The 16,443-nt window shown below is 39.6% G+C and overlaps 1 protein-coding gene across 3 annotated transcripts in view; it reads left to right on the top strand.

The window, feature by feature from the left end:
- The window catches only part of POC5 (POC5 centriolar protein), a 1,778,414-nt gene that overhangs the window by 541,015 nt on the left and 1,220,956 nt on the right, over window positions 1-16,443 (top strand). For all 3 annotated transcript variants that reach the window (XM_044063961.1, XM_044063962.1, XM_044063960.1), the window contains exon 5: window positions 10,243-10,419. In XM_044063961.1, coding sequence (XP_043919896.1) covers window positions 10,243-10,419 — 177 coding nt within the window. The remainder of the gene's footprint in view (window positions 1-10,242; window positions 10,420-16,443) is intronic.

The raw sequence follows: 16,443 nt of genomic DNA, 5'->3' as shown, positions 1-16,443 counted from the left end.
CTAATGGATGAAGGATCGTTCCGCTAAAAAATGTTTCAACGAAACCTTCTCATTTAGTCCATGGGCTTTGTCTGTAGCTCTCAACCTTCCATCTCCAAAATGAGGAACACTAGCCCTCATAATGTGGAACAAATGGGCAAAATGTGGAACATGTACTAATGGCTTACTAACAGCTTCAGCTAGGAAGGTCATAGGATGGTTAAAATATGCTAGTTTTACTTATACAGAAGATCTTTTAATTAATTAATATGACCCAAATGAGGTACACTTGAGAAGGTATGGCTTTGTCTGCTTGCAATTTCAGATTCCATTTGTTTTCTTGTTTCTCAGTATAGTTCCTGATATTACCAAAAAGGAGCTGCCCAGAGATTTGATAATGAAATGTACCATGTTGTTAGAGATAATTTTGAATAATAATGTGTTTTCATACAAAGAATTTTATTATTTGTAAACGAAAGGAGTGGCGATGGGCACTCCTTGTGCCAACTCATATGCCAATCTAGTGATGGTGTATTGGGAGTAGCATATGTTATTGATAACTTAAAATTCAGAAGCTACATAAAATACTATAAGCATTTTGTGGATGATATTTTTCTGGTTTGGGGAGGCACTCAAGAAAAGTTAAAAGAATTTGAGTACATTAATGGTACTACTAGTTGTTTGCTATTTACAGGCAACTGGTCTCTTGAAACTATAGAAATCTTAGATGTCTTGATACACAAGGATGGAAATGAGATGCATACAGAAATGTATAGCTGCAGGAGTAACAATTTATTACACCACAGCAGCATGCATCCTCCCCATATTTACCGCAGTATTGTTAAGAATCAGGCCTTGAGGACATCTAGGTTGACCAATCAAGATACTGTTTTCCATGAAACTTTAACAACTTTGGAACAGGAGTTTAGAGCTAGAGGATATGGATTGGATGAATGTATACAGCTATTTGATAAGACCCTTACTAAAAGAGAGGGCAGAGGAAAACCATTTTTTAGGAGAAACAATAGATTGGGAAATGATCTAAGAAAGGACAATCAGCCATCAGCACAGGTCAATACATTGATTATTCCTTTTACCAACAATAATAAGATACTTGAAATTATAAAGAGGAATTGGCATATACTGACTGCAGATGAGAGAATTATAGATCTAATTGGGACTAGACCTAGATACGCCTACAAAAATACAAAGTTGTTGAAAAGACATTTGTGTTATGATAAAGACAACAAGAGCAACGTCCATTCAGTTAGAAAAGGCAGGTTTCCCTGTAGGAACTGTATCCGGTGTTCCTATATGGCTAGTGATAATAGATTTATACATCCAGATACAGGCAATGTTTATACTTTTGATCACTATGCAGACTGTAAGTCACATGATTTAATTTATTTAGCGAAATGCCAGAAATACACATTTTTATATTGGGAAAACCAATAGGACTTTTAAGAGAGCATGTTAGAGAGCATTTGTATGCAATTAACAGAAGATTATAGAAGTGCTCTAGCTAAGCATGTTATAAACAATGATTTAACTCGTAGATTTGAATTTCTTGCAATAGAGTTGATAAATAAGACAATCAAATTGAGTAATATCAGGAACTATACTGAGAAACAAGAAAACAAATGGATTCTGAAATTGCAAGCAGAGAAAGCCCATGAACTGAATGAGAAGATTGTTGAAATCTTTTTTAGCAGAACGATCTTCATCCATTAGCTTCCCTGTCTAAATTTCATTTGCTATTTTGTTTTATGAGTTAAATTATGGCTATATGTTCTGTGCTGTTTTGCATTTTTTGTTTTTGTGTGTATTTGGAAGTGTCTTTATAGTAATTGTTTTTTATGGTTAGGATGGTTTTTATATATAAACATTTCAGTTCCATAAGGAAGCATTTTAATAGCTAGAATTTTTGGTATCTAGTAGCGCTAGGCATTTTTATGACATTTCATTTGTATAGATTTTTAACTAGTGATCACAGTTGTGCAATATATGTGTTCTTTACTAATAATGTTTTCCTTCAGCATTTGAAGGTTTCCCATAATGTTTTTTATATATACTTTACATTTTTCATATATATTTTTTATATGTTTTTATATAACTTATATAAGCGTTTATACCTCTTTTATACCTCTTTTATAGTTCCTTTTAAAGAATTTGAAAGGCAAATTGGGTGTGTTCCTTTTAAAGAATTTGAAAGGCAAATGGAGTGCTACTATGCCATTAATTATTTAATAGAATCTGATATTTGATTGGCTAGTGAATTGTTTATTGAAGTAGCCTTGCTATATTTAAATGCATGGTTTGTTCATTGGAGTTAAGTCTGAAGAAGCGTTCTGTTTGAACGTGAATGCGCTCACTTTGTTTTTATTTTTGTGCTTAGTTTAGATTCATTAAATGGTCTCCTTCGCTATTTATAGTGTTGCCCCTTGTGCTTTTTATGACGTTTTCATCTGTTGTTCTCAAGAGGCACTTTATCCTTTGACTGTTTTTTTTTTTTCTTGAACAATATTCAAATTTACCCCTACTTGGATGACTACCTTATTCAGGCAGACAGCCAGGAAAAGCTGCTCAAAAACCTGGCCTTTGTAAAGGACCTGCTGACCTCCCTAGGGTACACAGTCAATGAAAAGAAATCCAAAACAGGTACCCACCAAAAGGATAATCTTCCTGGGAGCAAGTCTGGACACAGCATCCCAGATGACATGCCTTACACCAGAGAAACAAATTTTCCCATCAGCTTACTTCTCTTAACTGGCCACCAGGCTCCAACTTTCTGCAAGGACAATTCTGCAAGCCCTGGTGTTCTTTGCCTCTTGCATACTCATTCAATATGCAAGACTTCATATGAGGAAACATCAGTGGTACCTAAAGAGCCTTTTGTGTCAACGCTCTCAGGATCTGGAAACTCTTCTGCCTATAATTCCTTGCCTGAAGAAGGAATTTCTTTGATGGGCAACAGCATGGTCCCACAACAAGGGACTGGCCTTCTCTCCACTCGAGCACCTTCTTTCTTCAGGGGTTCCCCTGATCAAGACAGACAACACACCACTGTGATGTGGTATGTCAACAAACAGGGAGTGACTCACTCCTACCCGCTGTGCAGACTGGCCATGACCCTTTGGTTCACCGCCTCTTCCATGCAAATACACCTGTTAGCTCAATATCTACCAGACTCTCTCAACTCCCTGGCAGACCAATTAAGCAGACAGCTCTTGGACCCCCATGAATGGCAGCTCAACAGAAGCACCTTATTCCTAATAACTCAGAAATGAGGATCCCCGGAGGTCGACCTGTTCGCCTCCCGAGCTTGGCAAATTCTGCGCCAGGGAACATCACTGCATGAGTTGGAAAGGGGATACCCTGTCCTTCCCCTGGGTAATCCTCTCGGTGTATGCCATTCCTCCCCTACCTCTCATTCCCAGGGTACTGCTCAAAATAAGGGCGGAAAAACCAAGGACCATTCTCATAGCTCCAGACTGGCCCAAACAGCACTGGTACCCTGTGCTGCGCAGTCTGTCCCAGCTGCCTCCATGGAATCTTCCTCAGATTTCAAACCTCCTAACCCAGAGGGAAGGGAAACTCATGCACCCCCAATTGCAAACACTCAGTTTGGCAGCTTGGTTTATACCCTAGCCCCTGACCAATCTGTCATCCTCAGTAAACAGGTTCTGGATGTTATCTGAGAGGCCAGACACCCTAGCACCAGAAAGTCTTATGCAGATAAATGGAAAAGGTTCTGCACCTGGATCCAGGCTAAGGAGGCCAACATGTCACAGCCCTCCATCTCTCTCATCCTGGATTACTTAGCTGACCTGCTACAGAGTGATCTTTCATTCTCCTCCATAAAAATTCATGGCTCTGCTATTTCTGCTCACTTTCCCACTGAGCAGCCTCTCTTTTCACACCCTCTGATTAAACAGTTCCTCAGAGGGGCTAGCAACTTCAGGCCCCCCAGAAGGGCACCAACACCAGCTTGGGATCTTAACTTTGTCTTGGAAAAGCTCACCCTGCCCCCCTTCGAACCAGCTTCTTCTGCAGAGCTAAAATTTCCCTCCTGGAAGACGGCCTTCCTCCTGGCCTTCACTTCAGCCAGTAGAGTCTCTGAGATGCAAGCACTCATGGCTGTGGAACCCTTTATCATCTTCCATGCAGACAGGGTATCCCTCAGAACTAATCCATTCTTCCTCTCCAAGGTGGTGTCCAGTGTGGCTCTCAACCAATCCATTCATTTACCCACCTTCTTTCCTAACCCCCAAAGCAAGGGGGAAAGGATTCTGCACTCTCGATGTGCACAGACCGATCAAATACTATCTGGACAGGGCTAAACCCCTCAGGAAGTCTGCTCAATTGCTTGTTAGCTTTGCTTAAGGGGCAGAAGGCAGCGCCATCTCCAAGCAAACAATTTCCAAATGGATAGCACACTGCATCCATTTCTGATACAAACAGCATGGCAAGCCTCCCCCCAAGGGGGTCAGGACACACTCCACCAGAGCAGCCTCCACCTCTGCAGCTTTCGTCAGAGAAGTACCCACCAGGGACATCCTGGAGGCTGCCACCTGTACATATGTTCATACTTTTACCAAGAATTACCACCTGCCTCTCTTCTCTAAATCCAGGGCAGGGTTTGCCTCTGCATTCTTGCAAGGCTTGCTAGCCACCCCCTAGCTTCCTGGACTGCCTCCACCCATTTCCTCAGCTTTGGGAATCTACCCAAATGTGATGACACAACACTGAAACACTAAGAACATAGTACAGTTTTGTACACTTACCATAAATGCAGATGTTCAAATGTATTCACGGTTGCAGTCCTGGTTTCCCTCCCTCCATCCCCCTTTCTCTTTTTTTTTCTTTTTTCCTTGTTGTTCCCTTTTCCTTACAAGGGTTTTGGTATTTAATTTCCACTGGTGGGGTTCTTCCACCAGAGCCTAGCCTCCTACTTTGGGAGATCCTGACAGGTTAGGGCAAGAAAAACTGATGTAATGGTGCCTGATGCCTTCCTTTATACCACTGACGACCTGACATCAGTCCTCAAGCTACAGCAACCGACTCAGAAATACTAAGTCTATGGTATTCGGGCTGGCCGAGGGCTACCCTGGCAGGGGATAACCCAAATAAAATGACTGCAACAGTGAATGCACTCGAACATCTACATTTATGGTAAGTGTACACAACTGTACTTTCGGTATAGAGAGCATAAATATCAAGTAAAAGGATAGGTTTAGTTAAAGGTGATAATGAGCATGTAATGTATAACACCACCTACTATTAGTATCATACATGAGTCCAGTGTGTTACTAGGAAATGTGATTTTAATAATGATAGCTACACCTTGCCTAGTAGTGCATTTCCCTGTTGATTCATAATATTTTGTCTATTTCCACAGTGTGACTACTGGTTTCTAATCATATGGGTTTCTGACATGAAATTTACAATCTTCATCATATTGATCAATGCTGCGGTAGCCTTAGTTATGTGGGTTATATCCTGCCAAGAATGTAATGGCTGGCCAGCTTTCAAAGCTTCAGGGCACCTTCCATGCACTCAAACTGTCAAGCAGCTTGAGCTGAGCTGACTGACAAGTTTGGGCACAAATCCTTTTAGAGCTTTACTACTGCCAAAGAGTGCACTCCTCTGCGGCTTTTGAGGATCGACAGTTTGCTTGTGTTTTCCTTTGCTGGGCAGGTAAGTTCAAAAAAACTTATATTTTCTTAAATTTATCAATGATTTATTACATTCCTCTTTAGGAAAGTTATTTTATAAAGTCATAAGTGCTGTCTTTTAATGGACTGTCTTGAGACTGTAAAGCAATTTTAAGCAGAGCATTAATTTTTTCTGTCAGTTTAAAAGTAGTGTTAACTAACTGAAAACCCATTTTCTTTGGATAAATTGTTTATTTTTCTTTGGAGGGGTAGGCATAGTATTTGAAAATACTTTCTTTGTTTTTTTTTTTCTGTCAAATAAATGTGGACTTGTAGTTTTACTGGCACCATTTTCAGCTTGACCATGGAGTAGACTACTGGTCCCATGGTCAGTCCCTTTTCCAGCTGCAAAAAGAAAAAGTTAAGCAACAGCATTTGCCACCATAGCAGGCTTACATGTTGCCTTAGCAGCAGGTGAGTTGACTCAATGTGGCAATTAGTTGTACCTCAGACACTCATCTTTTAGCCTAGATCCATTTGGTGTCGCACCCACAGCCACAGTGGAATGGAAGTTAACCATGCCCCCTGTAACTGTTGGGAGTCATGTCAGTGGGTAAGGAAGAGCCAGTGCTGTCTGTCTTGGGAGAGGAAAAATGGAGGGCTTCCTTGTATTGTCTGAATGTTATGCCCATCCCTGAAAAAGCTGCTGTTGCCATTATCCCATTTTTCCTGTCAAAAAGAAACAGATAACTAAACATGTATCTACTCCTGCTCAAACTTTCAAACCTCCTTAGACAGGAGTAGTGTACTAGGTCTGGCTCAGGGTTTAAGTCAAGCTGTTGATCCTTGTCATAAAGTAGTAGCTGGTTACAAAAAAAATGATTCCTCTTTCCTGAAGATATTTGTGAATCACAGTCTGGACATAAAGATGATGGGACAGATGCAGGGTTTTCTCCTCAGATTTCTCATTTAGATGCATAGGAGAGCCCAATTTCTGATTCTCCCTGTGGGGATCCTCTTTCTCGGATACTGTTTCCAGAATGTGCCAGAGGTTTCAATGGGAGAACACAGAGGTTTTTCAGCCCCCCCAGAACATACTACGAGCTGTTTCAGAAGAATTTCCAGAACCTTTACCCTTTCCTCCAGTTCTGACAGCTTTGGAAGATGTGTTACTGCTTGTAATGATGCTGATAATCAGCCATCTGCCTCTTAAAAAAGGCAGATAGGGTGGATAAAGTTCTTCAATCTATAGCTTTAGTTGCTGCCAAACATTTATTTAGTTCCAGTCATACTCTTTCTGATAAGAATGGGAGGATTATAGATAGATATGGGGAAAAGAATATGTTTCTGCAACTGTGATTTTCAGAATTTTGAATAGTCAGTCTCATAGTTTGTTTGTTCTGGATAATTGTGAAAGTATGAGGAATGTTTGTTTGCGGTTTCTTCTTGTGAGGAAAAACCTGCTTTAAATAATTTGATTATGTCTGTTTAATTCACTACTCAATGTTTACAAGTGTGTGTGTGTGACTCTGCTGATACCTATTCCAGGGCTGTAGCTACTAGTACTGTTTTGAGGAGGTTTTCTTGGCTGTGCTCTCAGAACCTCCCAGATGAAGATGATAAAAATGAGATTTGAAATTCTCCATCGCACAGAGATTTAGGTTTTGGCCACTCTGTTGTAGAAGTGATCAAAAAGTGTGATGAAAGGGATAAGTTGATACAGAATTTTCAACCCTCCTTTTTGAAAATTTCTAAGGGACTCTCTAATCCTTCATCCAGTTTTGGCAAAAAAAAAAATAATCTTCTCGACAAAATGTAGGTAAACAGACATTTAAAAAGAAAAGGCGGGGGGGGGGTTCAATAATAAATACAGGAACCCCCATAAATAAGGACAGTCCAAGAAATCAGAATAGCAGTTTGAGGCTTTGTCACCCCCCCCCCCCCAGCCCCATTTCCGTTCTAGAAAGTCTGAATCTCCAGTTTTCTCTGGCAACACATAATTTCAGACAACTGTGTTCTGAAGATCATTCATTAATGTTACAGAAGGCGATGGGAGACAATTTCTCCTTTCCGGGGAGTAATCTCATATTCACTAGGCTAGACTATCTTGTTTCCACCTGCTCTACAGCCATATGCTGTCCTATGTTGTGATAGAACCAGGTCCTCCTTCCTGAGTGGGGACAGCTTTTTATTCAAAGAAAGAAAATGCTTGGAGATCAGTTCTTGATCTTTCTTTCCTAAACCTGTTTGTGATCGTGCCCAAATTCAAAGTGATGTAATTTCACAACCTGTTACATCTTCCTCATTCAAGCTTCCTGGAGGCATTAGATTTAAAAGATGCTTATCACCACATCCCTATTCATCTAGACTTCAGGTGTTTCTTAATCTTTTGTGTGAATGGATCACATCATCAGTTTATCTGCCTTACCATTTGGGCTATCCACTTCAAATGTGGATATTCGTAAAGTGTCTAGCTCCAGTTATAGCTCTTTGCACCCTTTTAGGTAGTCTGGGATTCTAAAAGAGCATTCAGATGTCTTGTTGACTCCTTCACAGAGGATTGTGTTTCTGGAGTGTCAGCTAGGCACCACAGTTCAAAGACCTTTTCTCTTACAAGAAAAAAATAGATGTATGTTTCTAATGGTTTCCACTCTGACTTTAATCACTGTGAGGGAATACCTCAGCATTTTGGGTTTTATGGCATCTATGATTCTCATGATACCCCTGAAAATACTTTGCATGAGAAAGATGTAGTGGTATCTGAAGTCTCTGTGGTCCCAGCACCAACATCCTTTGTCTTTTCAAATCCCACTGCAAGGGGTTGTCGGAAGAAAAGTTACTTGGTGAAAGCGGCAAATAGCCTTAAGTCTGGATCTCCTCTTCTCCTTCCCTCTTCCAAAATAGTCACCACAGATTCCTCAGCCTTTGCATAAGGAGCAGTTTCAGAAGAGATAAAAGTGCAAGGTGTATAGGACATAAAGGACAGATAACAATCACATAAATATAAAAGAGATATTTGCCCTGATTAAGGCACTCAACACTCTCTGAATCATCTGCCCATGGAGCTCCCTTTTTCAGTGCATTCATATGTCAAAATGTGTTTGAAAGGGGTTCTGTATATGAGGCCTCCAAGAAAAATGGTGGCCCCTCCTTGGGATCTTATTTTTATGTTAGAGAAGCTAACACTTGCTCCATTTGAACCACATAACCTGGCTGACTTGAGGTTCTTAACGTGGAAAGCAGTTTTGCTGATTGCTTTGACCTCTGCAAGAAGGGTGTCTGACTTGCAGGCTCTTAGGTTTGAATCACCATACCACATTTTCCCCAGAGATGGTGTTTCTTTGAGAACTAATCCTTTAATACCTAAAGTGGTATCCGAGTTTTACCTTAAGCCAAACTATCCATCTCACCATACCTTGGATGTCCACACACAACTCCGTACTAGCTTGACAGAACTATATCCTCGAGATCTCCAGCTCAATTAATTTCTTCTGAAGGTAAGAAGGAACAATCTGTGTTTAAACATACTATTTCCAAATGGTTGTCAAAGGCTGCTACCTTTTGTTATACTCACCATATTGAAACTATTCCAGGTAGGGTCAAGACCCACTCTATCGATGTCTTGGTTTCATCTATAGCTTTTTGGAAAGGGTTAGATTCTAGAAGTTTTCTAGAAGCTGCAGCTGGGTCCTCTGTACATACTTTTACAAAGCACTATAACCTTGATTCCTTCTCTAGGTTTAGATCAGGAATTCTAGAACCATTCTCTAGGGGGATCTTGGACTCTTCTTTTTTCACCTCCTAAATGTAGTAAGCTAAAGTAATCTACCTGTATGCTAAGGCTACAGCAGTAGTGATCAATGTGATGAGCATAGTACAGTTGTACAAATTAACTTACGATAGCAGTAGATGTTCCCTGCTGTAGTAATTGGTCTCTCCCTCCAACCCTTTGTTTTTGATGTTGTTTACATCAGGGTGTGGATGTTTATTTTTTTGTTGTTGCTAATACTGTCCTTTCAAGGCTCAGCCTCCCTGTTTCAATTGGCATGAAAGCTGTGAAGGGCTTGGCTCCCACACCTGTCTCTTTAGTCAACACTATGCAGGATATAACCCATATTGCTAAGGATACTGCAGCAGTGATCAGTCCTTAATTCTGGAATGTTTGTACAAGGTTACAATAGTCCCCCTCGACTATTTGTTTTACCTACTCATGTACACCAAAAAATGGCAGATAGAAATGCATGATGTACTTCCTTTATAGCAAGACTCACTCTAAGGATTAGGCACAAGATTGCAAACATTTGGCTTTCAGTATCCCGAAGTCCTGAAAATATATGTTTGAAAGATTGAAGACCTGCAGTGGTTTACTGTCAAATCTGTTTATAATTTACTGCAACAGTGATCCCGTCAGTTATACACCTAGTATAATGGTGCATATCTTCACACAGCTGTATTTATGTAAGGTTTCATCCAAACAGTGGAAGTAGGAGTTAGACTACATTAGAATATTTTAATGTAAAAAAAAATCAAAATGCTAAAAAAATCACTTTATCTTGACTGAAATTTTTAAAAGTAACAAAATTAAGATGCAACTTATTGTCTGTTTTAGGCTAATGTAATCACTGAACTCAACAAATGGAGACTTACAGTCATCGAACAACACCAAAAAGAAATGAGGAAAATGAGAGAACAACATGCTGAACATGTTGGTCACTTGGTTAACCAGATGGAAAATCTTAAAGAATTATTGCATACATATGAGACTTCAGCCCAAAGGAAAGATGAGGTATGCGTTAATAAGTTGCATTCTGTAGTAACAGAAAGTAGCTTGGAGAAATAAGAGCCTTTAAATCTGTTTTATAAGAACTTCCCAATGACAAAATAAGCTGAATCATGCAGACTCTGTTTTACATAAGCTTTTACTGGTAAATGAAGGGATAATGCAACAGATGACAGAGTCTGACAGAAATCAAATAACTCAGCAGATGTAACCAGGTCTGCCTTGTATATTTAATTAATATTCAGCAGTGGCTTGGAGGGGGGGGTTGTACTATTCATTCATGAACACTGGAATTAATCCATGAGGATAATGATCTTCTGGTTCAACTCCAGTTCTCTCTGACAACTACTGCATAACACACACTACCATCCTTGATTTTTTGCTATCATACCATGACACTGTGTTTATATATGGCACAGGAAAATAATTTTTCGTGGGTGGCAAAAGCCAGGGTACCTTTTTGGCTGTGCTTGTACAGGCCCCAGGGCCGATAGCCTAGTACCTACCTATGAACCTATATGTGTGTATAATTTCATGTATGCATATAATGTGTGTCTGTGTGTGTGTATGTGTGTATGTATATGTATATATATATATATATATATATATATATATATATATATATACACACATATATATATATATATATATATGAAATGTGTGTGTGTATATATATATATATATATATATATATCTATATCTATATCTATATATATATATATATATATATATCTATATCTATATATATATACATATATATATATATCTATCTATATATATCTATATCTATATATATATATCTATATATATCTATATATATATCTATATCTATATATATATATATATATATATATATATATATATATATATATATATATATATATGGATTCACTTTAGAAGCTTGAAATACTGACATGTCTAAATTCAGTATTTCGAGTCCATAAAGTGGAATCCTGAAAAGAGCGAAAGCTCAGAAGCGCGAATTAAATAAACCTCTAATACCGGAGGTTTTGAATTTCGCAGTTCTGAAGTTCCACTGTGGTTACAGATTAAGGTAAGTGTGTGTGTGTGTGTGTTAAGGGTTTTGTGGAGGGGCTGTGGTGTGTTAATGTGTATTCTTGCTGTGATGTGTGTCACCGAGCAGAATGTAGCTTGTGTGGTGGTGTGTGTGTGTGTAGTGTGGCCCTGGAGTTAGAATATATAAGTAGGGGGGTGTGGGGGAATTGCCCCCCTGCTTTTAAGTAGTAGAGAGCTTGTGTTTGTGTGGGGAGGATGATGTGTGTGTGTGTGTGTGCATTAGAAGCGTGAAATTCAAAAGCTCCAGTGCGCGAGATTTTGAATTTCGCGGTTCTGTGTTTTCGTAGTTTTAAAAATTTGACTTTATAGCTTTGAAATACTGAATTTTGATATTTCAGTATTTCAAGGATATAAAGTGAATCTGTGTGTGTACATATATATATATATATATATATATATATAAGTGTGTATGTGTGTGTATATGTGCATGTATGTGTGTATATATATATATATATATATATATATATATATATATATATATATATATATATATATATATATATATATATATATATAAATGTGTGTGTATGTATTATGAATAATCACAAACACCAAATAAATACAAGAAATTCAAAAGGTGATGCACAGGAAAACAAAAACAGTTAAAAACAGAAACCATGCATCACCAGTTCGCCAATACTGTAATGAAATAGAAAAATGTAATCATTGAAAGCATCCTTTCTGAAAAAACCCACAACAGACCCAGGTTTTGCCTCCCAGCTTTATCAGTGTCATGAACAAAAGCACAGCACTACAAGTATATATACAAAATTTAAATAATGCACATGATTCAGCAAACACCATTGGGGGCGAGAAATTAGTTAATAACTTACCTGGTGTAGATCAGAGAGGACGAGCTATGTACTATATCTTTAAGATGCACATCAAAGACTGTGTGCACAGGTATAAATGTTAAACATGCCATTTTGAGAGTGCAGCCAGAGGGTAAGCATGTATGATTACAACAGTTAGTTTGTATATAAGTTACTTCAGTTAAAGTCAGTAAACTTCTATCTTGATGTGCTTGTATAAAATAAGGCTGGTTAAATAGAACCCACGAAGACTCTTCTATTGTGTCCAAAGTAGGAGAGCGACATGGTGTCAGAACCAGGATCGAACAGAATAAGATTCAGAGCCATGAGGTACAGAGATGACCGTGAAGGTAAACTAAAAGAATAGAGCATGAAAAAGAGCCAGAAAAGAAGCAAAGGTAATGAGAACATGCACAAGCTACTTATTTCATAAAAAGGATGAAACAAGCATTATAAGGGCACAAAATGCATTATTAAAGAAGCAGGAGGCATAAAATGCTTATTAACTGAAGGAAATGTTTAAAGTAAAGGTGTTTAATGAAACAATTAACAGAAAAGTAAAGCGAGGAGTAAAACGAACATGTTTAAAGCAAAACGGGCATTTTTTTTAGAGTAAAACGAGCACAAGAAAAGTACAATGGGCAAGAAGAGATTAAATGAGCAAAACGAATATAAGGACAAAAAGGGGCACATTAAGTGTAAATTAAGGAAGGCGACTGCATGTTTTTGGGAAAGTGCTGTGTTTTGGCATCAGTATGGCCTTGTATTGTATCAAGTGCATAACTAAAGTTATTCGAGGTATCTCAAAATGTGTAAAAGTGCTTACAGTGTGTGCTTATTACTGTGCATGTATTTCGAAGAGTCATTTGTGTGCAAAGTGCAACTGTTTTGTGAAGCAAAGTGTCGCCATTACAGTGTGCTCCTTGCACTGCCTAGAAAGGTACCGCCATTTTGGGAAAGTTTCAGTGTGTTGTGTACTGTTTATTCACAAAGTACCATTACTTTGAAATGTTATGGACTCTGAGCTTTTCCTGCTCAGTTCATTTGCATTGTACAGTTATTTGAAACGTTTCTTAAAATGATAAAATGACTTTAGCAATACAATAATTTCAAAAGTATTACAGCGCCCTAAGAAACATATTCTACAAGGCCCAGTTACATTGTGCAGTTATTTGACATATTTCTTACACTGATTAGAGGTGATTTCATGCAATACAGTAATTTCAAGACTATTACAGTGCCCAAGAGAGTTATTTCGCAAAGTTCAGCTGTACAGAGGCTCGTTGTGCTATTGAGCAAAGTTACAAGCACTGGCATATATGTATGTGTTTGTGCTTATGTGCAAAACTCTTCACTGGTATTTGTTAATACGGCAGACGGATTTTGGAAGCCCTTACCTCTTGTATTTGATCAGAATATTTCAGAGAATTGGAGAATGTTTGCGCAAGAGTATGATATTTTTATACAAGCAGGTTATTCAGGTAAAGATGCATGCACCAAGGCATTTATTTTGCTAAACTTAGCTGTGTCAGAGGCCATAGAAAGTGTGTGTTCATTTGTGTATGCACCAGCAGTGTATGAAGAAGGTGAAAACCATCGTATTGTTCTTCAGACTGAGTCGAGAGAAGACCCCGAGTGTTTGAAGCATAAGTTCAGGGAAATGTGTTACCCCCAGACAAATATTACACTGGAGAGAGGCATTTGGTTTACATGAGAGATAAGAAACCTGGGGAAACATTTGCAGCTTATACAACTGATCTGAGAAACAAGGCTAAAACATCTCTGTTTGGTGAAAAAGATGCGTTAATAAAGGACGGGCTCGTGTGGTATTAATAGTGCTGCTGTGAGAACGATCTTGCTTCGTGATGGTGATTTAACATTGAGTAAAGCAACAGAGATTTTCCAAATCCATGAAGACAGAAAAACGCAAAACTATGCTGGCAAGTGACCGGAGCATGGTTTCAACAGGCTCCAGAACAAATGTAGACAGCATGCAGCACATGGCAAACCGAAACAGGCTACTGAGCACATGGCAGCCACAACTCCTGCTGGCTTATCAAGAAAACTACGTAGTTTTCCAGTAAATTCTAAGACAAGTTCAGTTAAAGGAACATGCCCCTCAGGACAGTACAAGCATGAATCCGCAAAACCCAAGTCCAGCTTTGTTGCCTGTCGCAGTTGTGGTGCAAATCATGAGTCTAAAAGAGAGAAATGTTTAGCATTTGGTCAGCAATGTAACAAATGGAACCATTTCCAGAAAGTTTGCAAATCTGGTAAACCTTGCACAATTGTAAAGAAAGGTCACACAAAAAAGCAGGTTGATCAAGTAGAGATGCAGCAGCCAACTTTCTATGTGGATGGTGTATCAGTAATTGATGAAAGCGCTGATAGGTTCATAGGTTCATACTAGGCTATCTGCCCTAGGGCATTTATAAGCCTAGCCAGAATGTGTTTGGCTTTCGCCACCCATTTTAAATTTATTTTGCTATGCCCTTTTTCGAGGTTAGTATACTGTGCCTCTGTCTAACAGTGACACAGAAGTGATACCCGGGGTAAACCTATGATCTCCCATCCACTCATCAAGATTCCTCTTGAAGGGAATCAATGAGGGACTCTGCCTAACCTGGACTGGGATTTTATTCCAGAGTGAAGGGAGCCTCTGGGTTATGAATCTGTCCCTCAAGCATGTCCTATTTATTTCATTGCTGAGGTTCAAGTCTCTCGAGCGTGTAGCTCAATGGGATTTGGATTTTCTGAGGTGCAGCATGTCCATTAATTCTGGGTTGGACATGGCTTTATACGTCAGGCACAGATCGCCTCTGAACAAGCGGAATGCCACTGAGTAGAGCTGGAGTTTCTTTAACCGAGCAGCATATGGCATCTGTTTGAGCCCTTTGATCCTCTTGATGAGGTACTTTTGGGGTCTTTACAGTTGCTGCAGGTGTCTGGTAAGGTACATCCCAAAAGGGGCATTATACTTCATTATGGGCCTGACGAGGGACGAGTAAAGAGACACGATGACCTCCCCTGATCTAGATGTGAATCTCTTCATGTTTAGGTGGGCTATATAAAATGTTTTTCTAACCACTTTGGCCACGTGGTTGTCAAATGAGAGATTGCTATCAACTTGGGTCCCCAGGTCCCTAATTACTTCTTCTGTACTTAATGGATTACCACCTATGTGGTAATTTGTGGCACTGTTTTGCCAAAGGGGATGACTATACACTTTTTGGCATTTAACTTGAGGCCATGGCTCTGGCACCAGTTGTCTGTTTCTATGAGGCCCTTTTTGGAGGATGCTTGTGTCGGCTGGAGAGTCGATTATGGCGCCTAGTTTGCAGTCATCTACAAACTTGGTCAGCCACAGTCCTTCCATGTTGGCCTGTACCTCCAAGAAATATATACCGAACAAGAGAGGTCCCAGGACTGAGCCTTGTGGGACACCACTTGTAACTGGTTTGGAGTCTGACATGGCTCCAGCAATTCTAATCATGTGGGTTCTGTCCTTGAGCCAGTTTGCAATCCATCTAGTGACATAGGGGTTTATATTTAAGCTGGTGAGCTTATCTATAATGCCCTAGTGGGGTATTGTATCGAAGGCTTTTGCGAGGTCCAGGTAGGCTGTGTGGACCACCTTCCCCTCGTCAATGGCCTTGGTGACTGTTTCAAAGAAATCAACCAAGTTTAAGAGGCAGGATCTGCCCTTAACAAAGCCGAACTGGGTAGGATCCAGTATCTGTAGGTTCCCAATATCTTTATTTATGAGGTCCATGATGATCCTTTCCATAGCTTTGCAGACCAAGCTAGTCAGGCTTACGGGGCGATAGTTTCCAGGATCCGTTGAGGCACCATCTTTATGGAGAGACCACTGTTGCTGTACGCCACTCTTTGGGCACATATCCTGTAGTAAGGCTGAGATTGAACAGTAGTTTTATGTTTGGGTTTAGCTCTTCTTGGAGTTCATGTAGGACGCTGCCTGGGACACCGTTTGGTCCCATTGATGCTGTGTTTTTTGCTTTGGAGAGGGCGGCTCTTACCTGAGCATCTCAGATGTCAGGGGGGCAGCACTCTGCTGCGCTAGATATTTGCCCTTTTGGTGGGGACGGGGGTGAAGTTTGCGCTGAACCTGTCAGCTAGGATG

This window comes from Protopterus annectens, chromosome 2.part2 (assembly GCF_019279795.1).
Source record: "Protopterus annectens isolate FY-2018-M chromosome 2.part2, PAN1.0, whole genome shotgun sequence".
Taxonomy (NCBI): domain Eukaryota; kingdom Metazoa; phylum Chordata; order Ceratodontiformes; family Protopteridae; genus Protopterus; species Protopterus annectens.
Note: the sequence above shows the minus strand (reverse complement) of the source record. Positions and strands in the feature narration are given on the sequence as shown.